The 27683-nt window shown below is 41.6% G+C and overlaps 1 protein-coding gene across 6 annotated transcripts in view; it reads right to left on the reverse strand.

Moving 5' to 3' along the window:
* Window positions 1-27683, reverse strand: part of LOC140195367 (growth factor receptor-bound protein 10-like) — a 229199-nt gene that overhangs the window by 29185 nt on the left and 172331 nt on the right. For all 6 annotated transcript variants that reach the window (XM_072253559.1, XM_072253558.1, XM_072253556.1 and 3 more), the window contains one exon: window positions 21907-22028. In XM_072253559.1, the coding sequence (XP_072109660.1) occupies window positions 21907-22028 (122 nt within the window). The remainder of the gene's footprint in view (window positions 1-21906; window positions 22029-27683) is intronic.

The raw sequence follows: 27683 nt of genomic DNA on the forward strand, positions 1-27683 counted from the left end.
CACTAATAATCTACACACCTTAAATGTTTTAAACCCAGTAGACATTTGGTTATTACATTTATTTTCCTTGTAAAGTCTCATTATCATTATTATTATGTACTGTGTCATATGAATTGGGCGATCATGGACCATGACCACGATTATTCTTGGCAAATTGTTCAACAGAATTGATTTATCATTGCCTTCTTCTGGACAGTCTTTTCAACAGACAGGTAACCCCAGACATTATCAATATTCTTCAGAGATTGTCTGCCTGGCATCAATGTCACATAACCAGGACTTGTGATATGTACCAGCTGCTCATACAACCATTCACCACCTGAACCCATGGCTTCACATGACCCTGATCTTGGTGGTGGGGGGGGGGGGTACTAAACAGGTGCCACACCTTGCCTAAGGGAAGGAGTACTTTACACCTCCTTTGGTAGAAACATAACTCCACCCCACCACCCGAGCGTAAATGACTAAACTGGTTTTTACCACAATTCGGTTTCACATTTCAGTCTAGATCCAACGAGCAAACTACAAATCCAAGGCTTGAACATTTTAAGCTTCCTCAAGACTCTTACTTTATTTACAAGGGACAAATATAGTAAACTACTGAAATCCCAGTTTCCTCAGACTGCGTAAAACCAGGAATACACATTCCAGTCCCACCAAATCTGTGAGATTGGGATGTCTGTACCACCCAAACCCTGGTTTTTGTGAATGCTGTGTAATTTGCTACCTTGTTACAACTTGGTGCCAGAAAATAACAGACAGCACAATACATACAATTAAAGAAACTATAATTTATGAATATTAACTTAGGGTTAGCAAAGAAAGTAAAAAAATAAAAATGGCCCATTATAATTAAACAGTCAAATGTGCACAGGTTAGAGCTCAACTATTCCAAAAGTCATATTCACTGATCCTCAGTAGACTTGCAGATTCAACTCACCCTGCAAACTGCCTTTTCCTAAAGCTCCTTCCTGGTAAGTGCTATAGGGTTACTAAAACCAAAAAAAAACACATACCACCTTAAATGTTTCTTCTCCCAGGCAATTAATCTAGTTAGCCCGCCACCTCCTTCTACCCCCATCACTGCACTGTACTGTAAGCCATGGTAGTGTAACAATTAGCATGAGTTTTTACAACTCAGGGTGTCGGAGTTCAGAGTTCAATCCCAGGGCGTCCTCTATATTGTGCAATGCATGAGTTTTCTCCAGGTCCCTGGTTTCCTCCCACAGTCCAAAGATGTACTGGTTAGTAGGTTAATTGGTCATTTAAATTGTTCCATGATTAGGCAAGGATTAAATTAGTGGTTGCTGGGCAGTGTAGCTTCAAGGTTTGAAGGCCTATTCTGCACGGTATCTCTAAATAAATAAATGAATAAATAAACATTTTAAACCACTTTTTATAATGCTGTTAAATTGTACATATACGCTGTTATTTATGTATTTATTTGTACTTATTCTATAATCTGCAATTCAACTTCTTATTTTTACATAATTATTCTTTACAATTGTTGAAAGTCTTAAGGTGCTTGGAGGTAGGTACAGAGATGTCAGGGGTAAGTTTTTTACGCAGAGAGTGGTGAGTGCGTGAATTGGGCTGCTGGCGACGGTAGTGGAGGCGAATACAATAGGGTATTTTAAGAGACTCTTTGATGAGCCTAGAAAAATAGAGGGCTATGGGTAACCCTAGGTAATTTCTACAGTAAGTACATGTTTGGCACAGCATTGTGGGCTGAAGGGCCTGTATTGTGCTGTAGGTTTTCTGTGTTTCTATGTTTAAATACATTAATACCAGTATGTATTTGCAATGCAAACAGCATGGTAAAAAGCAGTTTATAATGTTTACTGTGCAGTACAGTGACTGAGGTAATAGAAGAAACTTTGAAGATGGCATGAAGTTTTTGTCACATTTGCTCTATAACAGGGGTCCCCAACCTTTTTTGCACCACGGACCGGTTTAATATTGACAATATTCTTGCAAACTGGCCGATGGGGCGGGGGGGGGGGGGCGGGGAGGGAAAGTAGGGTTGCCAACTTTCTAACTCTCAAATAAGGGACAAAAATAGCAGTCAAATACGGGACACTTGTGTTTACCCCGGGAAAGACTACCATGACCATGAAGCCTTGCGCGGGCACCTGTGTGCGCATGCGTGACGTGCGCACACATGATGTGCACATGCGTGTATGTGCCAATTTTTTTTCTACAAATCGGTTTTGGCTTAATCTTCCCGATTCTGCTAAGTGAAACTACACTGTACATACATTATTTCTACTTTATATAGGCTGTGTATTTATCATATAATTCCTGCTTTTACTATATGTTAGTGTTATTTTAGGTTCTATGTGTTATTTGGTATGATTTCAAGTTCAACAGTGCGTGACAGGGAATGAGGAAAGGTGCAACTGACTCATATCATTTCAAGTCGCCAAATCATATCGTTTCCTCGTGGCCTGGTGGTTGGGGACCACTGCTCTATAGCGCTTTCCAGAAGGGAGCTTTTGGAAAAGGCAGTTTGCAGGGTAGGTAGTATCTGCAATGTTTCTTCCTGCCCGCTTTCTTTTTCCTGGGCACATACAAGTCCTGCAGTATTGATAGACTGAAGCCATTACCTTCTGCAGACCTGACAGTTTTTGTATATTGTGAAAGGATGCTGTACCAACCAGACTGTAATGGCTGATGTGAGGATGCTCTCTACGATGGCTGTGTAAAATTGAATCAGTATGTTCTGGAGAAGATGCTAGATGCCTCAAGAAAGACATCCCCTGCTGAGCTTTTTTGTTGATGAATGAGATCTGGTTCTCCCACATGCTCGTTCATTGAGAAATCTGTCACCTGACCAGGTTCATTGCCTAGTACTAGGTCCAATATTGCCTCTCCTCAGTTGGCCTGTCCACACATTGCATCAGGAATCCTTCCTGAACAGACTTAACAAATTCTGCTCATCTAAACCTCTTGTACTAAATAAATATAAAATCATATTAGGGAAGTTGAAATCACCCATGACAACAACCTTGTTATTTTTCCTCCTTTCCAAAATATGCCTACTAATCTACTCCTCAATGTCCCTGAATACTCCCCATAAAGTGATTACTTCCTTACTGTTTCTGACTTCGACCCACACTGCCTCAGTAAACGATTCCTCCACAACATCAATCCTTTTTGCAGCCATGATACTATCCCTGATTAGAAATGCTAGACACCCATCTCTTTTCCCTCTCTCCCTGTACCTTTTGAAACATCTAAACCTTAGTTTCAAGTACTGATCCATGCTCTAAGTTCACCCCCCTTCTCCTTAATACATCTCACCCTAATGGGAACACATTTCAACACAGACAGCTAACTGCATTTATGACCTATCCACTAAGGTTTCCCACAGTCTCCATACACATTGCCTCAGGCTTCACACAATCTGACCTACAAACCTGGTTCCCATCCCCAAGTAACCTCATTTAAACCCTCCCCAACAACCTTAGCAAACTTAACGAAAAAGATACTGGTCACTCTCGAGTTCAGGTGTAACCCATCCCTTTTGTACAGGTCATGCCTTCACTCAGAGGAATCCCAATGATCCACAAATCCAAAACCCTATCTGTACTAATTCTTCAACCACACACTCATCTGCCAGATTATCCTACTATTACCCTCACTGACGCAGGGCACAGGCATCAATCCAGAGATTACTACCCTTGGGGTTCTGCTTTTAGGTTTCTTCCTAACTCCCTTATTTGCTCTTCGGGTCCTCATCCCTTTTCCTAGCTATGTCATTGGCACAAATACGCACATGACTTTTGACTGCTCACCCTCCACCTTGAAAATGCTGTGGACCCGATCTGAGATATCCCTAATTCTGGTACCTAGAAGGCAACGTATCATCTGTGAGTCTCTTTAACACCCACTAAATTTCCTATCTGTTATAGAGACAGACTCAGTGCCAGAGTCCTGACCACTGTTTTTTCCCCTTGTAGGTGACTCCCCAACAGTTTCCAAAGTGGTATACTTGTTACTGACAGAATGGCCAAAGGGTTATTCTGCACTATCTGCCTATTCCATTTCCTTCACCTGACAGTCATTCAGCTACCTGCCTCCTGCAGCTTGGGCGTGACTGCAACCCTTGTAGCTCCTGTCTATCAACCTCTGATTTTCCTTTCCTCAAGACCTACAGGCCAGATCCAGTTTCAGTGTGTAAGGGGCTGCAGCCAGATGCACTTCTCACAGGTAAAGTCATCAGGAACACTGGAGGCCTCCCCACCTTCCCACATTGTGCAAGAGGAGCACACCACTGCCCTGGTATCCATTCTAATTGCTCTACCTATACACTAATAAAAGAAGGAAGAGAAACTTGATAGAAACGTAACCCTGTCCTCTGCCTCTCTCATCAAAGCCTCAGTTCCCCAATCCAATGCTGTCCACTTCAACAATGGCCATTTACATTAAATTCTTTTTATTAGCCCTTGCCAATTGTCTAAGTGCCCAGTAAATTTGGAACTAAACACACACTACTTCTTAAATCCCCCATGACATCTCCTGCAAATGACAGAAAATATCCTTATATACTCTTACTTGAAGGTCTCATGGCAAACTAATAACCTTACTCGACATAAATTACCTACATCAAGAATTTTGAAATTGAAAATCGGAGCTATGTTAGTTGATAGGTAATCAAAAGATCCTGAAAAAAGAATCTAGAAACCCAACCTCAAATTCTACCAAGGCAATGTGGGAACTTTAATTTTGTGTAATCTAAAAGTAGAAAAAGACTTAATTAATGATCAGCAATTATGACCATAAAACTGGAGAATCCCTCTTGTTCCTTGCAAATTGAGAACGACTGGCATCTTACTCCAGCTCTGGAACTACTGATCATCTCTGAAATGTTCTGTGAAATAGCTTACCAAGCTGCTCTGTTATACCATAACAAAACACTGCAAAAATAAAACATGTTTGGATGTGCCAACTGAATCAATGTCTTCCTTCTCATAAACAACTGGGGACCTGAGCCTAAGTTGAGAGAGCTGTCTAACAGAATTGTCAAGGAAAAGTATGGATGGCATCACAGGTCTCTGAGGTAATGGGGCAGTGAAGACTTCTCTTCATATTGTGTGGAATGATACCATATAAAACCATACTGTATTAGCAAGTCTGGACATCCTGAGGCACTGAAAGCCTAGAGAAGCAGCACCTCAGTATTCTTAGTGATTTAAGAACATATCACTCACATGATCAAACCCGATTCAGTGTGAAGAGATAAAAAACAACATACCAAGAAGCAAAATCAGATATAGATAAAAATAAAAAGCTAATCTGGTGAAGCTAAAACATAAGATTATTTGGCAGTTAAGCAGCAAAAGCAGTGTGCTATTGACAAAGCCAAATGATAACATATTAAAGCTCTGCAAACCTCTTATAGCCATGAAGGGTAACAGACAATAAAACCATTAATCAGAGACCCACCCTCAAAAACAGTGAAGTTCAAAAGCAAGTTTGAAAGAAACTCGACAGTCTTCAGCTGGAAGTGATAATGAATGAGCCATCTTAACTTCGGCTTGTGGTCAGCATCACATAAACTAATTTGCAGTCTACACTGGGAACCCCTGCTTGTGCGATCAATGGGAGGTCCATCTCCTACACCACTGCTACCTCAGAAACGGCACCGGAGGTGAGGAAGATGGTCTGGTGTCCTGGTGAGGTTGAGGCGGTGTGCTAATTGGCCGCTGGTCCCTAGAATGCTCCTGGTTAATGTTTAGTCCCAGGACAATAAGCTGTGCAAACTGAGAGCCAGAATCTCCTATCAGCCGGAAACAAAGGAATGTAATGTTTTGTGCTTTGTGGAGACCTGGCTGACGGATGAGATACCGAATCATGCCATCAAGCCCTTAGCCCCCGTTACCTGTTCTGGGCGGACAGGCCTAAAATCCTCTCTGGGAAGAGTAAAGGAGGTGTGGTGTGCTTCATGGTTAATAATGCTTGGTGTGACCCCCGGAATGTGCATGCCATCAAATCATTTTGTTCTCCAGATCTGGAGTACCTGGTGCTGCTGTGCAGACCTTTCTGGTTGCCTACAGAGTTCACGGCTGTTATTATTACAGCTGTATACAATCCACCACAGGCTGATACTGACCTGGCTCTTAAGGAACTGTACAAGACCATCAGCACACTGGAAACTGCACACCCAGAGGCTGGCTTCATTGTCGCCGGTGATTCTAATCGAGAGTCACTGACTAAAGTCTCTCCGAAGTTTTGCCAACACATCTAGGTGAGCACATAGGGAGATAGCGTACTCAACCACTGCCACTCTCCCTTCCGCAACGCTTACAAAGCACTCCTTCACCCCCCCATTTGGAAAATCACATCACTTCTCCATCTTGCTGCTGCCGAGGTACAGGCAGAAGCTGAAACAAGAGGCAGCCAGAGTTAAGACCATCCACTGTTGGTCTACCAATCAGCCTCCAAGCTACAGGACTGCTTTGATGATGTCGACTGAGAAGTCTTTCATGACGACGATATCTCCCAGTTCACGGAAGGGGTCATGAGTTTCATCTGGAAGTGCATCGAGGATGTTGTCCCCCAGATATCGGTCAGGGTCTATCTAAACCAAAAATTCAGGATCAATAGTTCCATGGAAGCTACACTTTCTGCATGATACAGCTTACGTTGCTGGTAACCACCAGGGACTCAAGAAATGCAGCTACGATCTGCGTAAAGTCATCAAGGCAGCAAAACAATACAGGGACAAGATCCACACTCAACTCTCTACCAACACAAGCAGCTTATGGCAAGGTTTGCACACCACTGCAGACTTCAAAGCTAAACACAGTGGCATTTCTGACATCACTGCCTCTCTCCCAGATGAGCCAAATTTTTTTTACGCTCAATTCAACGTTGCCAATACTAAGCATCTGAAGAGAGCTGCTGAAGCGACCTGCAGCTTGGTCATCTCTGAGGCCAAAGCACACAGGTGTTTCCAATGAGTGGACAGTCACAAGGCTGTGGAGCTGGATAGCATCCCAGGGTGGGTACTCAAGAGTGTGCACAGCACAACTGGCAGACATGTTTATAGACATTGTTAATCTCTCCCTCTCCCAGTGTAGAATGCTCTCCTGCTTCAAAACATCCACCATTGTTCCTGTACCTAAAAAGACCAAGGTAACATGTCTGAACAACTGGCATCCTGTTGCACTCACCTCAATAATAAGCAAATGCTTTGAGAGGCTGGTCAAGGACTACACCTGTAGCATGCTACCACCCACACTGGACCCCCTACAATTCACCTACTGATAAAACTGATCAACAAGATGATGCAATAGCCATAGCTCTACACACTGTCCTTACACATCTGGAGAAGAGGGATGCTTATGTGAGAATGCTGTTCTTGGACTACAGTTCAGCATTCAACAACATAATTCCCCCCAGGCTGAACAAGATGATCAGAGACCTTGGACTTCATCCTGATTTGTGTAGCTGGATCCTGGACTTCCTGTCAGATCGCTGGCAGGTGGTAACAGTGGGCTCTCTCACCTCTGCCCCACAACACAACTGCCCCTCAGTGCTGTGTCCTAAGCTCCCTCCTTTACTCTCTGTATACCCATGACTGTGTCGCCACCCACAGCTCCAATCTGCTTATTAAATTTGCTGACGACACTACACTGATTGGCCTAATCTCAAATAATAATGAGGGAGCCTACAGAGAAGAAGTCATCACCCTGACACGGTGGTGTCAAGAAAACAAACTCTCCCTCAATGTCGTAAAAACAGAGGAGCTGGTTGTGAACTACAGGAGAAATGGAGACAAGCTAACACCTATTGACATCAATGGATCTGGGGTTGAGAGAGTAAACAGCTTTAAGATCCTCGGCATACACATCATCAAGTATCTCACGTGGCCTGTACATACCAGCTGTGTGGCGAAAAAGGCACGATAGCACCTCTTTCACCTCAGATGGTTGAAGAAGTTTGGTATGGGCCCCCAAATCCTAAGAACTTTCTACAGGGGCACAATTAAGAACATCCTGACTGGCAGCATCACTGCCTGGTATAGGAACTGTACTTCCCTCAATTGCACAACTCTGCAGAGAATGGTGTGGACAGCCCAGCACATCCGTAGATGTGAACTTCTCACTATTCAGGATATTTACAAGGACAGATATGTAAAAGGACCTGAAGGTTAATTGGGGACCCGAATTACCCCAACCACAAACTACTTCTTCCACCTGGCCATCAGACTGATTAATTCATTCTGATACAATTGTATTTCTATGTTATATTGATTGTCCTGTTGTACACACTATTTATTATAAATTTCTATAAAAGATTTTTACTCCTCATGTATATGAAGGATGTAAGAAATAAAGTCAATTCAATTCAATCAGTTCACCATACAATTCCAAGAAAAAACTGAATTGACTAGACACAGCAAAGAATTTGGGCCATGACAGGATCACAGACTTCTACACAAGCAGCCATATATTGAGTCAACTATCCCAGTATTAATCACAAATATACATTGTGAAGGACAAATCCAACGTACCAATTAATTCCTAATCAGCAATGTACAATCCTATCAGAGGTTCTTCTTCATGCATTCAGTGAATGAAAATGCCTTTTTGAATAGAACTGAGGAGCAGAGTAACATAAATAGAGGCTATGTGGGTCTATTAGCCTAAGCTATATCTTGGAGAACATTTGCATTCTTCCACCCTGCAATCATTCAAGTTTTTATTAAATTCCCTTTTGAAGGCTCCATTGTACCCATATCTAACACTGCATCAGGCGTGCATTCTCAATCCTAACTGACTGAGCATTTACTTTTTTCCCCCTCAAGTTAACTTGACACAGCCTCATAATAGAGGGATGTCATTTTAGAACGGAGATGAAGAAGAATTTCTTTAGCCAGAGAGTAATAAATCTGCAGAATTCATTGCAACAGGCAGCTGTGGAGCCAAGTCTATATGTATATCTAAGGCAGAGGTTGATAGATTCTTGATTGGTCAGGGCACGAAGGGATACGGGGAGAAGGCAGGAGATTGGGACTGAGGAAAAATAGATCAGCCATGATGAAATGGCAGAGCAGACTCGATGGGCCAAATGGCCCAATCTGCTCCTACGTCTTATGGTCTTATGGTCTAACTGTTAATTGCTTTCATTCTGCGCTCTCTAGTTAGGGATTCTTCAGACATCAAAAATTGTTTTCCTATAAGTAAATGATCCATGATTTTAAACACTAGCATCCTCTGAGTCTTCCCTGCTGTAAGAGAAAGTGGTTGCATTAGCTGTCTTAAATTCCTCAATTCTTAAAAGTACTAGCAGTTTGGTACCTTTGCTTAAGAAAGGGAAAGAGAAAGTAGAGAACTACAAGCTTATTATCGTCATTAGGAAAATGTTGGGAACCATTAGCATGAAATAATTACACAATCAATATGACTTAATGAAAGGAAAACTGTTCAGTAAATTAAGTACCTGTGAGGATGTAACCAGCACAATAGGTATAGGGAGAACTAAAAGATTCCAAAGCCATTTACTAAGGCATCACATGAGAACCCTCACAAGTGATAAGGGCCCCTGAAATTATAGGCCATTTTTAACTTGGCAAAATGTAACCAGTGACAAGGCCTTAGCTATTAATTCTCCCATTAATGACATATGAAGAAACTGAGTTTCACATTCTAGCAACCCCTGTGTTATGGGTGGGGATGGGGTTGTTGCCTTCCTGCCTCCCTAGAAAACAGTCCATTTTCCATGAGCCGAAGCTGAGTCATCTACACGATGAGAAAAGAGAGCTGAAAAAGAATTGTTTTATTTACCCTTTCTCAAATGAACTCTTGAGAGCAGATTTTATTCTCTATCTCTGGATAAATTTTGTATGATGATTCGTGACCTCTATGAAGGTGACTTTCCAATATCCAAAAGGACATAATATGGGGTTCACCTGTACTCAAGTTTGCTAAGTGAAAATAGGTAGGAAAGTAAATTGTGAAGAAGAAACAAAAGTTGATGAAAGGGTGCAGATACATTAAATGAGTGGAATTAAAAGATAGCAGTGGGAGAATAATGAAAAATCAAAGGATGATGGTGTTCAAAAAATCTAGTTGTCATTTTAAAATTACAAAGTTAGCCAGAAAGCAATCAAGGTAAATGGAGACTTGTTGAGATATTATGAATGAGGAGATGTTTTCAGTCTTGAAGTGCATAAAAGTGAATAAATTCTCATGGCCTGACCAAGATGTTGTAGGAAGCGAGGGAAAAAAATGCGGGGACTCTGGCAGAGATTTTGGCTCCTTTGTTCAAGATGGCACTGATAAGTGGCAGCTCTCTGCATGCAGCTCCAAAGGGAATTGTTAAATATTCCTCTTTAGGACTACTACAAATGATATCCATAGCCACAGCCATGGGTACTTCAGTAAGCAACATAATTTTAAGATGTTTAAAAAATCTATTAATCCTCAAAATTGATGGACCCTGGTCTGCAGACTCAGATCACAAGTGCAGTTCCCCTTTAAGAAAAAGGAAAAGAGGAAAGCGAGCTGGTCTGCAATTAACTCACAAAGCCCTTAGACCCCCCCAATCCCGACTATCTTGCTCACAAATGTACAATCTCTGAAAATAAAATTGAAGACCTCTGAACAAAATTGCAGTACCAGGAGTTTTAACTTTTCAAGGTAGATGAGTCGGAATATGCTTCATAAATAACTCATCATGGTGCGTCACAACTCTCGCTCTCAACACTCTGAATTCCCAACTCTCACATTCATTGTCCTGCTCTATAAAGGCAAAGATGGTGGAGGCCATATCATTAGATATGTTTAAGGTGCAGACAGATCAATACTTGATAGATTAAGGAATTGTGTATTATGGGAATCACCACAGAAGGCTGGCATAGATCAGCCACGACCACACTGAGTGACAAGGCAGGCTTCAAGATTCAAGATTGTTTAATATCATATCATAATTGTTACTCTGGATCCAATGCAACACAAACAAATCAAAGATAAAGAACACAAAAACAATACTAAAATTACCCACAATAAATATAAATACATAAGATTGTTTCTGTACATAGACTGATTATATGTCCATAAAGTGACGCCAGGCTGTATATAAGGTGACTGAACGGGAAATAATAAATTGGTGGAGTTGTGGGTGGAGGTGTTGGTCAGTCTGATTTTGAGTCTGGTGGTCCTGGTGTGCAAGCTACATAGCCTCCTTGCTGATGGGAATGGGACAAACATTCCACGACCAGGGTGTGTGGAATCTTTCATGATGTTACTGGCCCTTTCTGTATACATGTTCTTGATGGCAATTACGCTGGTGCCAGTAATGCAATTGGGCAAATATGACTATCTGTTGTAGAGCTTTCCCGTCCGCTGTAGTGCAGTTTCTGTACCAAGCAGTAATGTAGCTTGTTAGGATGTTCTCTACTGCACATCTGCAGAATGACGTGAGTATGGATAAGCAAAGTCCAGCTCTCCACAGTCTCCTCAGAAAGCAGAGGCATTAGTGAGCAATCTTGGCTGAGTAGGATGTGTTCTGGGACCATGAGAGATTATATGTGATGTGCCCTCCAGGGAGTTGAATCTGTTTGCAGTTTCCACTACTGTGCTGCTGAAGTAAAGGGGTGTGTGAATGATGCAAGTTTTCCTGAAGTTAATAACCATCTCCTTTGTCTTGTTAACACTGAGGAAGAGGTTATTAAGGAGCCTAGTGGCTTACCCATGCTATTTTCTTGTGCTCATAATTGCAGATTCTATAATTAGGGTTCATAGAAGCAGCAAAAATGGACAGTCACTATTTAAATATAAAGTTAGAAGAACATCTCCCAAAGCATTACGAACCTTTGTAATTCTCTACCCTGGAGAAATGTGAATGCTGAGTCATTAAGAATATTCAACACTGTGGGTTTCAGATACAATCAAATCATCCATGACATTACTGTCTTATGTTGCATCCATGAGTCAGACTGAATACTGTAAACTAATAATACTCAAAGAAGTGCATTTTATATACAAGTCATTAAGAACATCATGCACAGAAACAAAGAAAAGGTACAGCACAATACAGGCCCTTCAGCCCACAATGCTGTGCTGAACATGTACTTTAGAAATTACCTAGGGTTACCCATAGCCCTCTATTTTCCTAAGCTCCATATACCTATCCAGGAACCTCTTAAAAGACCCTATTGTATCCGCCTCCACCACAGTTGCCAGCAGCCCATTCCGCACAATCACCACTCTCTGCGTAAAAAACTTACCCCTGACATCCCCTCTGTACTTACTTCCAAGCACCTTAAAACTGTGCTCTCTCGTGTTATCCATTTCAACCCTGGGAAAAAGCCTCTGACTATCCACATGATCAATGCCTCTCATCATCTTATACGGGTGTATGGGGTGTCAGGGAGGGGTAGCACCTCTGGTGGGGGAACATGTCGAGTACTTTTCAAGGTGGTTAGTCCACCTTTGGTCCCCACTAGGCACTCAGCTCTCACCTGTGGCTCCCCGTCGCTGTTTGCATGCGACAGCGGCCATATTCTGGGCAACGGCTTCAAGCAGCCAGCTAAACCAGGTGAGGGTAGCCGACGGGTCTCAAACCCTCGGTGAGATAGGGAGTTGTCTATCCCAGCATGTGAAGACAGACTCCGGAAGATTGAGCAGACGAGACCAATGGAAGGTCCAATGTCAAGAAGGTGGTCTCTGCAAGCGTCATGGAACGTGTAGAGCAGGACAAGACACAAGACACATCCACTGCACCTAGTCCCATCTCCAGTTGTCTCGACTCTGTCTTGCCACTGGATCCAGATGGGAATTGGGAAGACAAGGTGAGGCTGACGCTGCGCAACTCTCCCTCACTTAAATCCAAATCACGCGCTAGTCTCAACACCCTCATAATGGTGTTGTGGTCCTCATCGACGTTGATGATGGACGAGCACACACGTTTTAAGAAAGATTACTATTTCCTTTTCTCCCTGACCCATTATATCCCACTCTTCATTCAACGTTACTCTCTTTATTTACAGTGCCCATAAAAAGTATTCACCCCCCCCACTGGAAGTTTTCATGTTTTATTGTCTTACAATATTGAAACACTGTGGTGTTAATTTTGCTTTTAGACTCTTTCGTGTCAAAGCGAAACAGATCTCTACAAAGTGATCTAAATTAATTGCAAATATAAAACACAAAATAATTGATTGCATAAGTATTCACCCCCTTTAATATGACACACCAAATCATCATTGGTTTTAGAAGTCACATAATTAGTTAAATGGAGAGCAACACACATAAGAGTTGCTGGTGAATGCAGCAGGCCAGGAAGCATCTGTAGGAAGAGGTACAGTCGACGTCTCAGGCCGAGACCCTTCGTCAGGACTAACTGAAAGAAGAGCTAGTAAGAGATTTGAAAGTGGGGGGGGGGGATCTGAAATGATAGGAGAAGAAGGGAGGGGGAGGGATGGAGCTAAGAGCTGGACAGTTGATTGGCAAAAGGGATATGAGAGGATCATGGGACAGGAGGCCGAGGGAGAAAGAAAAGGGAGAGGGGGGAAGCCCAGAGGATGGGCAAGGGGTATAGTAAGAGGGACAGAGGGAGAAAAAGGAGAGAGAGAAAAAGAATGTGTGTAAATAAATAACGGATGGGGTACGAGGGGGAGGTGGGGCATTAGCGGAAGTTTGAGAAATCAATGTTCATGCCATCAGGCTGGAGGCTACTCAGACGGAATATAAGGTGTTGTTCCTCCAACCTGAGTGTGGCTTCATCTTTACAGTAGAGGAGGCCGTGGATAGACATATCAGAATGGGAATGGGACGTGGAATTAAAATGTGTGTGGCCACTGAGAGATCCTGCTTTGTCTGGCAGACAGAGCGTAGGTGTTCAGCGAAACGATCTCCCAGTCTGCGTCGGGTCTCGCCAATATATAGAAGGCCGCACTAAGCACATCTTCCCTCCGCCCCCCCCCCCCCCGCTTTCCGCAGGGATCACTCCCTATGCGACTCCCTTGTCCATTCGTCCCCCCCATCCCTCCCCACTGATCTCCCTCTGGGCACTTATCCTTGTAAGCGGAACAAGTGCTACACATGCCCTTACACTTCCTCCCTCACTACCATTCAGTGCCCCAGACAGTCCTTCCAGGTGAGGCGACAGTTCACCTGTGAGTCGGCTGGGGTGATATACTGTATCCGGTGTTCCCGATGCGGCCTTCTAGGGAACTGCAACTTGGGAGAAGATTTGTTTTCTAGCAAGGCAATGACCCCGAGAATAAAGCCAAAGCTGCACAGGAATGACTTAAAAACAACAAAGTTAATGTCCTGGAGTGGCCAAGCCAGACCCCAATCCAAATGAGAATTTGTGGCTGAACTTGAAAAGGGCTGCTCACTCACAATCTCCATGCAACCTGACAGCCTTGAGCAGTTTTGTAAAGAAGAATGGGGAAAAATTGCACTGTCCAAAAGTGCAAAGCTGATAGAGTCCTATCCACACAGACGCAAGGCTGTAATTGCTGCCAGAGGTGTATCTACTAAATACTGACTTGAAGGAGGTGAATACTTATGAAATCAGTTACCTTGTGATTAAGATTTGCAATTCATTTAGATCACTTTTAGAAATCTGTTTTCACTTCGACATAACAATCTTTTTCAGTTAATCAGTGTCAAAAAAGCCAAATTAAATTCTTTCAAATTGAATACTTTTTATAGGCACTGTAGTACCACTTGTTTTGTATCACACTATTGGCTAAAATCTCTGGAAATTTTCCCTTAACTGTTTGTTCCTTTAAGACCGGACTGAAAATAAAAATAGATTTCTCATCACCACTAGCTATACCTTCTGCTTTGGCTTAGAGTAAATGTTTGTCTAATTAGGTTTTGACATGTCTTGAATATTGGACCAGATGGTGTGATTCTGCTCTGTGTGTTGTAGTCTTTGGCTACGTCCACACTAGACTGGATAATTTTGAAAACGCTGGTTTCGAGTAAAAACGACAGGCATCCACACTAGGCATTTTTCAAAATATCTCTGTCCACACTAAAACAGATATTTGGGCGAATCTACTCCTACTGTGCATGCGCAGACACATCTACAGAAAACAAGCGAAGAGAAAACGGTATAATATTTACGTTTCCGCGGCGGCGTTGTGCTATTTCCATTGGACAAAAACTAGAGCACCTACAACAACAGCGAAAGAAAGGTTTCAACAATGTCTTCGAGGAATACAAAGAAAACTGGGAAAATCAGACCGGACTTCTTCGTTTAGACAGACAATGAAGTAGAGCTGTTTCTGCAAGTTACAAACGACTACAGGTTTCCCCCGTCACCCGAAGGTAGAGCATTCCTATGAAATGGTTCGTAAGCCGAAATGTCGTAAAGCGAAGAAGCAATTACCATTTAATTATATGGGGAAATTTTGTGAGCGTTCGCAGACCCAAAAATAACCTACCAAATCATGCCAAATAACTCGTAAAACCTACAATAACAGTAACATATAGTAAAAGCAGGAATAATATGATAAATACACAGCCTATATGAAGTAGAAATACTTTTCCACAATCACTGCCGGCACTGTTCGCTGAAGCGAAAATCTCACACAAGCGCTGTTGGCAAAAACACTCCAGTAACCTTTAAGCTATGAAGCTGCCAAATCATACCAAATAACACGTAAAAATACACAGCCTATATAGAGTAGAAATAATGTATGTACAGTGTAGTATCATTTACTGGAATTGGGAAGACAGCATACAGCATACTGATAATGGTGTGTTAGACTGAGTCATCGCAAGTTGGGTGGTGCAGTGGCCCCCACCCTCCAGGCCGCCGACCGATACATTGTCCTGAAGCATGCAGGGGTCCAGCAGTAGCCGAAAGGCACACAGCACATCTTTAAGAAAAAAGCTGAAATAAATATGCTAATTAATTAGGTGCCGCCCAAAACGTAATTGTCCGCCCAGATCAGAAGCGATTGCTGATTGCGTCGTCTCTGATCTGGGCCGACATTTATGTGCCAGGCGACACCTAATTAATTAGCATGTTTATTTCGGCTTTTTTTCTTAAAGATGTGCTGTGTGCCTCCCGGCTACCGCTGTATTCTCCGCGAATCGGTATCTGTCCGTGGCCTGGGGGTTGAGGTGGTGGGACACTGGGGTGTCATCTCATCATCGTCTGTTTCCATTAGGGCAGGCAGGTCACCTTCTATCTCTACCCGCCTCGATGTCGAAGATCGAGGTTCGTCGTTTGCTGTGGCTGATGTGGAAGGCTTGCTTGACTGCTGAGCCTCGACCATTTTTCTATCAGACAGTTCTTTGTAAGGACTCAAACCATCCTGCAAATATCCCCTAAACCGACGTACCCTTTCAAAATTAAAGTCGTACTTTATCGTTGCAGCGAGAATCTCACGCAATTGCTTCACGTTTATTTCGCTACTGCATTCGGTTTCTATTGTTATCCTTTCCTCTTCCAACTGCATCAGCTCTTCACCTGGATGCCAAAACCTCTTCAACATCATCTTCGTCAGCTTCCACAAGCCAAACTCACGTTGTCCTTACTTCGTTCACCACAATCAAAATGCTTAATTATGTCTAGTTTTACGCTAAGTGTAATACCCTTATGAGCTCCTTCAGGCTTTTCCAATACCTCAGAACTCATCTTGCTAACCGCTGCTCAATGCAACGTGTTTAAGCAATGCCGGTGAGAATCCGGGGAAGAGCGGCTGCTCGGGGTGCGCGCTGCCTTTTATCGCGCGCTGATTTTTTCGCGCGCTGCTTTTTTATCACGCGCTGATTTTTTTCGTAACAGTGAAAACACCTTCTGTTAGCGAAAACTGGGTACTAATGTAGGTCTTTCATAACAGTGAGGTTTCGTAAAGCAAATGTTCAAAAAGCGGGGAACACCTGTACAAAGTCAGCAAAGCAGTGGAGATGTTTAATTCCAAACAAGCTATTAACGTAGACAATAAAGTAAACAACACACTCATGAAGCCGTCCTCTGCCCAAGATCAACAAGATCAACAATTACAAAATGTTAAATGTTCAACTCGACATAGACTACCAATCCCACAACAAACCCAAACCTATTAGGAAAATAAGAGGGCACTCAACTCAATTTGAAATACTAACTACAAAGTCAGATGTGTACAGCAATTCGTTTCCCCCCCGCACAATTAAAGCATGGAATAATCTTAATCCTAACAGAGTCACACAACCAAACCCAATTAAATTTAAGGCAGCTTTTCTTCTTCAAAAATCTCCTTCTTAAGCCCACCCTCCACCACCTCCAGTTTAAATTCCATGCAGAATATTTTGGAGGATCAAGAACCAAGAACCAAGAGAGTGGAATCTTCTGCCGCCAGACCTGCGCAGTATTTCTGACATTAATATTTTTAAAGATAGACTCAATCAAATCAATTTAGGGGATCTAGTCAAAAAAGATCACTTTAAAATTTAACTCTCACGCCATTCACACCGACTGCACGTTATAACAGCGGTGGTCAGTCAGCGACAGTGCCGGCTTGGAGACCACGGGGTACAGGAGATCGAGGATACGACCACCGCAGATTGGGAGACCGGAGGGTACGGACAGAAGATCAGAGGATGTAAACAGAGAAACCAAAGGGACCAGCTTGAAAGCCACCTCCAGTTTAAATTCCATGCGGAATATTTTGGAGGACCGAGGATCAAGAACCAAGAACAGCCATCCGGCAGTGCTTGCTCAGTACCAAGCAAAAGCAGAAAAAGCATTGTTGTTGTAGTGTTGTCATGACAATGTTTTTAAACCTCTCCGTTTACCCTGTCCACACTACAATGCGAGACAATCGTTTTCAAATTTGCACTCTGGAGAGTGTTTTCGAAAATCTATGTTTTCAGGGGATGAAAATGCTGTTTCAGTGTGGACGGAAGGTCAAAACAAAGAGAAAAAGCTTCATTTTCAAAATTATCTGGTGTAATGTAGACGTAGCCTTTGTTAGGTTCATGAAATCTTTGCAACTGTATGGCTCCCTACACAGCAGTAGAATTGATGCTCTGGTGCTCCCGTGAGACTTAGTGGGCTACAAGTGGGCAATTATGGCCATTCAGTAGTTTGTGCAGCTGGAATTTAGGCCTTTCAATATTTGATAGTTTTCAATAAGATCACCCCTAGTACTTGTAAACCCCAGCAAAAATAGGCCGAGAGCCATCAAACGCTCCTCATTCCCTGGATTATTCTCGTGAACCTTCTTTGGACCCTCTTCAATGCCAGCACATTTTTTTTTTACATAAGGGACTCAAAGCTACTCATAATACTCAAAATGCGGTCTGACCAATGCCTTATAAAGCCTCAGCACTATATCTTTGCTTTTATTTAATAGCCCTCTCAAAATGACTATTAACATTGCATTTGCCTCCATTAGCTCCTTTATTGTTTACTTGCACTATACTTCACTACATGTATTTTGAATTATATTTTATTAACTCATTTATGGTATAAAATTTTGGTTTCTGCGCTGTGTGTGATATATGCTGTGTAATTGCGCTGTGGTCCACAGGAACATTGTTTCATTTGGTTGTGTATATGTACAGTCCAATAACAATAAATTTGAAATTAAAATCCTGTTGCATCTCTGCTTTCTGAATTTGCTTCCCTATTAGAAAATAGTCTACGCCTTTATTCCTTCTACCAAAGTGCATGACCATACACTTCCCTATTCTATTCCATCTGTTACTTGCTTGCCCATTCTCCTAATATGCCTAAGTCCTTCTGCAAACTTCATGCTTTCTCAAGACTACCCTCCACCTGTCTTTGTATCAGATGAAAACTTAGCCTCGAAACTATCAATTCCATCATTCAAATCATTGTTAATAACATGAAAAGAAGCAGTCCCAAGACTGACCCCTGCAGAACTCCACTCGTCACCGGCAGCCTACCAAAAAGTGCACCTTTTATTCTCACTCGTGGACTCCTGCCAGTCAACCAATCTTCTATCTATCTATAACTTTATTTAAAATCTGTTGTTGAATGGGGCTGCAAACATGTGGTGAGTGGATCTGACCCTTTGGCTTAGACTCTTCCAGAAAACTCCTAGACTTCAACATGAGCATCAAAACCCCAAATAGAACTAGGCAATATTTGCAAGGTAACAATGAAAAATCAGCATCTTTTGATTTCTCTAAGATTCTCTACAATCTACATTTACAGCATGCTACCACCCACAATGGATCGCCTACCAACACAACCAATCGACAAATGATGCAATAGCCACAGCTCTACACAACGTCCTTACACATCTGGTGAAGAAGGATGCTTATGTGAGAGTACTGTCCTTGGACTACAGTTCAGCATTCAACACCATAATTTCCCCCAGGCTTGACAAGAAGCTCAGAGACCTTGGCCTTCATTCTGCCTTGTGCAGCTAGATCCTGGACTTCCAGTCAGATCACAGGCACTTGGTAAGAATTAGCTCCCTCACCTCTGCTCCTCTGACCCTCAACACAGGAGCCCTTCAGGGCTGTGTCCTCAGCCCCCTCCATTACTCTCTATATACACATGACTGTTGCCACTCACAACTCCAATTTGTTAATTAAATTTGCTGACAATACTGAATCGCCTTATCTAAATTAATAACGAGGCAGCCTACAGAGAAAAAGTCATCACCCTGACACAGTAGTGTCAAGAAGACAACCTCTCCCTCAATGTCGCAAAAACAAAAGAGCTGGTTGTTGACTACAGGAGGTATGGAGACAGGCTAACCCCTATTGACATCAATGGATCTGGGGTTAAGAGGGTGAACAGCTTTAAGTTCCTCAGCATAAACATCACCGAGGAGCTCACGTGGTCTGTACGTACTGATTATGTGGTGAAAAAAGCACAACAGTGCCTCTTTCACCTCAGATGGTTGAAGAAGTTTGGCATGAGTCCCTAAATCCGAAGACTTTCTACATGGGCACAATTGACTGGCTGCATCACTGCCTGGTATGGGAACTGTACTTCCCTCAATTACACGACTCTGCAGAGAATGGTGCGGACAGCCCAGTCCATCTGTAGATATGAACTTCTCAATATTCAGGATATTTACAGAGACAGGTGCGTAAAAAGGGCCCAAGGGATTATTGGGGACCTGAGTCACCCCAACCACAATCTATTCCAGCTGCTACCATCCAGAAACAGCATTAAAGCCAGGACCAACAGACTCCAGGACAGCTTCTTCCAGCAGGCCATCAGACTGATTAATTCACGCTGATAAACTTGTATTTCTATGCTATACAGACTGTCCTGTTGTACATACTATTTATTACAAGTAACTATAAATTGCACATTTAGACAGAGACGTGTCGTAAAGATTTTTACTCCTCATGTACAGTATATGAAGGATGTAAGAAATAAAGTCAATTAAATTCAATCAGGAAGGAAAAGAATCCACAAAGACGGGATAACTCAGGTCACCTATAATGTGCCTATCAAGCTTTTTCCGTTGAAGTTGGCTGAAACTAAAACTAGAGATCTTATGTTAATGGAGAAAAGTAAAAAATTTTAGGGAGAACATGAGGGGTACTTTTTTTACTCAGAGGTTGGTGAGAGTGTGGAATAAGCTGCCAGCGGAAGTGGTAGACGTGGGGTTTGATTTCAACATTCAAGAGAAGTCATTAAGCATATGGATGGGAGGGGTGTGGAGGGCTATGTTCCAGGTGCAGGACGATGGGACTAGACAGAATTATCATTCTGTCTGTTTCTGTGCTGCCGTGCTCTAATACTCTATAATAATGGCTCATCTCTATCAAGAAACCCGACAGCAAACCCTACTCCATGTTAGAAGTCTATGGCGAAAACGGTAGCTTTTCACTATTATCCTTACATTAAAGCAATCTTTGGCCAGCAGCTTTATTTTTGTCAATGCCCCTTGATTTATTACTGGCATATCAGCATGTCATCTTTTCTTGGATGGATGGCGGGAGAGATGGAAACAAGGTGCTTGCTTCTTATGGGGATAAGGTCTTTTCATTCTCCACAGTCCATATTGGGAAAAAAAAGATTCTCATTTCATTTTTAACACTGATTTTGGAATGGACCCTAAAACATTACATCAAGCTTCTGGTATCCTCCTAATTGAAAGCACGTTGCCAACTCCTTGCACTAACATTTTTTTTAACTGGTGTGGAACGTGACTGACAGAGATCTTGCCAACTAGATCTACAGATTTTGCTTAAAATTACTGTTGACTTAGTACCATCTTGTTTCCCCCTTCCTTTATTCCCCTGATACCTTACTGCATTTTGGGCAGCTTGCCCTACTGTGCCATGCACTCACCAACAACTGCAATGGACTTAGAAACTTCAATTCAAGATCATCATTTCAGAAGACTTGGTCACATTTATGCTCATCCTTGGCCAAGTAACCAAATATTTCCTAAGACTATCACAATTATGGCCTAGAGCAGACTATCATAATTATGTCCTAGAGCAGGTTTCCTTCAACAACAATCATTTATGGCCTCTGCCAAAGAGTGTCTGTTTACTATTTGCTTCACTGTCTCAGGTCATATCTTACACTGGGTCAGAAGGATCACAACATTAACAACCTGTTTATTCACTACATGATTTTCTGATCTTAAATAACCTCTATCACAAACTACTTTCATCTAGCTACTCAACATCATCCACCATCTTCCTACTTAAACTAACTGCAATGTAATGACAGAAATGATTAAATCGGTATTTCCTGTTTGAGAATCTCAACATTCTAATCTTTGCAAATTCTGAAAATATGAAATAACAAACTTTGTTTTTGGAAAATTTAATAATTTTGTTAGCTATATGCTGCAGATTCAAACATGCTCATATATAAATCTTAAATATTAGCTACACGTTATCCTGTATAATACATCTATTTAATAAAAACATTAACATATATTGTTCAAAGTTAATTGAAATACTTTAAGTATAGTTTGAAACTTGAATTGGTGCTTACCACTGGATGCTTAAAAAATTCATATTTGGCATAGTTTTTTCTGAATAAAAATTTGCTTTCATTTCCCATTGTCCATGTGGATTGTACGTGCAATACAAGTTCATGATCCTCCAAACATCTTTCTGTAAATATATTTGAGAATTGATGATGTGAATTTCTCAATTATGAAAAGCTGAATCATGGAGTTAAGATAGCATATGAATGCTATTCTAATACTTAGCTGTGCACAAGAAGAATATAAAACTAAAAATATAAGTAGATGCTATAGTGCCCTTTGTCCCTGGTCTACCATTCAATAAGATCATGAATAGTCTCTTCTTTGTTTCAGCTGCACTTCCACAATACTTGGCTTGCCACCATAGTCTGAAAATTAGTTACAGCCTTGAACAAATTGAGTGATTCAACCTCTACAAGCAGTGATTCCCAACCTGGAATTCACAGACCCCTTGCTGAATAGTATTGGTAAAAGGTTAGGAACCCTTGGTCTAGAGCCTTTCTATGTGTTCAACTGCTCTATCACACAAATCAGTTTAGCAAACTTCCTCTCAAGAGCCTAAAGAGGAAATAATAACATCCCTCCTTAAGAACTATAATTCTAAAACTCCAACCAAGAACGCAGCTGTGGTCTACCAAATATAGTTATAGCTAGACTTCCCAATTTTGATTTTCTTTCAATATGAACTTGTTATTCAGCAATAAATCAAGCCTTTTCACATGATTTATTTCTCAAGGGCATACCTCTTGAGAATTATGAAATGTTTCCTTAAATTTTGTCATTGTTTATCACCTTATCCTATAATTTACTTTCTCAGCCTTTATCTAATTGTGCCTTCCTAACATTATCAATACCACTGCTTAAGACCTAAGAAAGCTTTTCCTCGGCAAAATGAATATGAAATTCACTAATGTTAGAAGTGTCTTCAAGTATGACATTAATTACATAGAACACAGAACGGGACGACACTGGTACGGGCCCTTTGGCCACAATGTCTGAGCCAAGCACTATGTTGAATTAAACTACACCTCTTTTGCCTATACAGGTTTCATATACATTCCCCCTCCCCCGACAATTTCCAGCATATTCATGTGTCTATCTAACTGCATCTTAAATGGCACTATCATATCTGCTTCCATCACCAGTTCTAGCAGCCCAGTTCCAGGAACCAGCGATTTTGTGTAAAAATAATCTCCTTTAAACTTTCCCTCCTTATCTTAAATGCACATCTTCTAAGACCATAAAACCCAGGAGTAGAATTAGGCATCTGGCTTATTGAATCTGCTCCATTATTTGATCATGGCTAATTTATTATCCCTCTCAACCTAATTTTCCTGCTTTTTCCATGTAACCTTTGGTAACCCGACTAATCAAGAACTTTCCAACCTCCACTTCAAATATACCTAATGACTTGGTCTCCATGACTGTCTGTGGCAATGAATTACACAGATTCACCACATTCTATCTAAAGGAATATCCTTGTATTCTGAGGCTGGGCCTTCGGGTCCTAGACTCTCCTATGTCCAGTTTATCTAATGCTTGAATGTTCTACCCTGGTTAAAAGATTCTGATAGTCTATCCTATCAGTACCTCTTAAAATTTTATAAATTAACCCTGATTCATTTTGGATAACCATATCTTAAAATGCCAGCACCCATGGCTCAGTCCACACTCTATCTTTTGAACAAATCATATCAAATACACAAATATGCCACTAACCCCAACTTTTGTCAGTTTCATTTGACCAATCTGTATGAAAGTTTAAAAATAACCATCTGTATTGCAGTACCCCACATACGTAGAACAGTATAGGAAAAGCCCACAACGATGTGTAGAACTAATTAGTCATCTAATGCCCAATTAAAATAATCCCTTTTCCTACCCAATATCCATATACTTCTGATTCATGCACATTCATGTGCCTACCTAAGGGGCTCTTGAGCATCTCAGCCATATTTGCCTCCATCACTACCTCTGGCAGTTTATTCCAGGTATCTAAAATTTTCTGTGTAAAAAAAAAACTTGCTGCACCCACATCTCCCTAGAACTTATCCCCTCATCTTAAATGTACATCCTCTAGTATTAAACAATTCAACCCAGGGAAAAGATACTAGCTAACTAGTCACTTCTCATAATCTTATAAACCTTATCAGATCTCCCCTCAGTTTCTACAACAACAGAGAAAGCAATCCAAATCGATCCTTTATTACACATGGCCTCTAGTCCAGGCAGCTGGTAAAACTCTTCTGCACCCTCTCTAAAGTCTCCACATCCTTCCTATAATGAGATAATCAGAATTGAATGCACTGCTCCATAACTGAACTAATTTGAGTTTCATTAAGCTATGCCTTCTTTACTACCCTAATCTGTCTATCAACTTTCAAGGGATGATACACTAAGTATTTATGTCCACTACTATAATTTCTGTTAGGATCCTCAAGACTATTTCTATTTAAGGAAATTTTAAACATTTGTTGACACATGAAGTTCTTTATTCTTGTTGGATAATAACAGCTTATTTTGTACTTTATAGTTGATAATGAATATAGGCAGCTTCTTCAAGTGATACTAGTAAATGATGAGAAAGCAGACTAGGAGTTAAGCAATTAATTAGTTTAAGTGAGGGATATGTGCAATAGTTCAGGAGTGACAATGCAATATCTCTAAAGACATGTCACAGAGCGAAAAGGATAACTAATACTTTAAAAATGAATTTAAATTGTGCTATTCAAGCTGGGAAACAGAAAACAGGAAACCCAAGCAACACATACAGAATGCTGGAGCAACTCAGCATTTGGGCTGAAATGTTATCTGTACTTTTTTCCATAGATGCTGCCCAGCCTGCTGAGTTCTTCCAGCACCTTGTGTGTGTTAAACCATACATAAATTAAGATTATTCAAACATCTAGAAGTGATAATTATAAGCAATAACAGGAAGTTCTAAAAGCATAATATTTGACAATCAGCGCTGTTTTATTAATGGAAACTTATTTTTGACAAATTTTTGAGGATGGATAAAGGGCATAAATTGAACGCCATATTAAGATTTCCAAAGGGCATTATTTAACATGACCTTAAGAAGTTGTGACAAAAGGTAAGTGCTCATCAGGTTGGGGGAAAGTGAACACAGAATTTGCTAACAAATGAAAAAGACACCAGGAATAAACAAGTCACTCTCCAATTGGCAAATTGAAATTACTTTATGTTATTGTATTATACCCATCTTTGTTGGCAAAATGAAATATTAGATAGCATCATGTAAAGAAGTAGGAAAGAGATCGGAAAAGGATAAAAAAAAATTAAAATTGGCAAGATAAAATGGGAATAAGGTTAAAATAAATGCTTGAACTGAGAGCCTCTCTTAAGTGCTGATGAGTGGGCAATTTGGATGTCCTTGCAGATGAAACACTAAGTAAGAAGTTTTAGGAAGCACTGAGAAGGCAAACAACATATTGAGGGGAGCTGGAGTACAACTGTAAAAAAAATCTTGTTACACTGTGCAGTTCTTTGGTAAGAGTGATGTCACCTAATCTGATTATTTCAGATTTCCAGCATCCACAGACTTTTTAAAAAAATTTCAGTTACAATTGTAGTGCCTTCTGAAATATTTTCATATGACATTCAGAGGGCAATAATGGAAGAACAGTTAATGCCATCCTTGATGGTAACAACTACATATTGTCAGTGTATGAATAAAGTTATGAGGTGAAGGTGAACTGCATCCCTTGCTCAGCAGCAGGTAAGTTCTCAGTTTATAGCTTCAAAATTCCTCTTATAGAATGATGAAGAATACATTATCACATAAGTCAATTTATTGAAAATCACGACAAACTTCCATTAACTTGCACAAATAGATTTAACTTATTTTGTTTTATTTCTAATTTCAGCAAAGTGGAACAATTATCAGGAAAAATTATCCAGTTTTTTGTATTATCAATATCTTAAGAAATCAAATGTATAGTTTAAAATTACACATATAATTAGCACAGATCTTCTGGTCAAGATGGCGCTGAGCTGTGATGTTCATTGAGGTCATGGCTCAAACATGGTTTGTTTTTGAGGCTTGTTGGGATGGTTTTGGGGACAGTACAGGGAGTTAGGGGTCAAGGTTAGGGTTTACAGACAAGGATAAATGGAGTTAGAGGTCAGAGATAGTAAATGCAGAGTCTGGGGTAAGTGGTGGTGGACGGAGTGCTCTGTAGTCAAAGATCAACGATCTACAGGAGTTGGATCAGCATTTACTGAGGACGAAGACCAGCGATCCCTGTGGTCAAGGACAGTGGTCGGCGGGCCCCAAAGACAAGGGCCAGTGAACCTGCAGGTCGGGTGAGTCCTGAGGTCGTCTGTGCGAGTCTGGAGACCGAGGCCCGGAGTTGAAAGTCCTGAATCCTGGGGTCAATACCAGAGGTTGAAACTGGAAGATCAAGGATAGAAACCAGAGAGTCTGGAAATTGAGGTGGGAAAGTCGAAGCCCTGGGTCAGTGTGTCCAGAAGTCAGAGGCCTGATATCTGCTGGGCTGTGAGTCTGGGCCAGGGACTGGAGATAGGAAGCCTGATGTCTGCGAGTCTTAGTCTCCAGGGTCCAGGGTCATGGACTGAAGTTGGCCTGTTCTGGGGTTGGAAATCTCTGGGTGTGTGGGAAAGAGTCTTGTCTTGCTGTTGTTACTTTAGTTGCTGTTGTTGCTTGTGTTGTTCTGTTGAGCATTGTGAACATATGTTGACACTGAAATGTATGGTGACACTTGTGGGCTGCCACCAGCATATCCTTGGTTTGTGTTAGTTGATAAATAAATGGCACATTTCACTATATGCTTCAATATACAAGAAATGAATCTGAATCCGATTTTTTACACGTGTTCCAGAGGTCTCTGTGAGCAGTTCAGAGATATTTTTTCTTCAAGACGCCTATCTACCATGTCCTTCACCATTGACACTATTTATGAGAAACAAGAGAAAATCTGCAAATGCTGGAAATCCAAGCCACACACACAAAATGCCGAAGGAACTCAGCAGGCCAGACAGCATATATGGAAAAAAGTACAGTCGACATTATGAGCCGAGACCCTTCATCATGACTGGAGAAAAAAAGATGAGGAGTAGAGTTAAAAGGTGTGTGGGGGGGGGGAGGGCAAGAAGAAATACAAGATGATAGCCAAACCAGGAGGGGGGAATAAGTGAAGAGCTGGAAAGTTGATTAGTGAAAGAGAGGGCCATAGAAAAAAAGGGGGGGAGAAGCACCAGAGGGAGGCAGTGGGCAAGGCAATGAGATAAGGTGAAAAAGGTAAAGGGGGATGGGAAATAGATAAGGGGGGAGGGCATTACTGGAAGTTCAAGAAACCGATGTTCATTCCATCAGGTTGGAGGCTACCCAGGTAGAATATAAGGTGCTGTTCCTCCAACCTAAGTGTGGCCTCACCGTGACAGTACAGGAGGCCAACGATATCTTAATGGGAATCAGAACTGGAACTTAAATGGGTGGTCACTGGGAAATCCCACATCTTCTGGCAGATGGAACACAGGTACTCGGCAAAGCGGTCTCCCAATCTATGTTGGGTCTCACCAATACACAGAAGGTCACACCAGTATTCCCACACCTGAACACAGTACACGAACCCAACAGACTGGAAGGACAGTTTGGGGCCCTGAATGGTAGTGAGGGAGGTGGTGTAGGGGCAAGCGTAGCACTTATTCCGCTTGCAAGGATAAGTGCCAGGAGGGAGATCAGTGGGGAAGAACAAAAAGACAAGGAAGTCGCATACCCCTGTGATCCCTGTGAAAAGTT

Source organism: Mobula birostris, chromosome 3 (assembly GCF_030028105.1).
Source record: "Mobula birostris isolate sMobBir1 chromosome 3, sMobBir1.hap1, whole genome shotgun sequence".
NCBI classification, from domain to species: Eukaryota; Metazoa; Chordata; class Chondrichthyes; order Myliobatiformes; family Myliobatidae; genus Mobula; species Mobula birostris.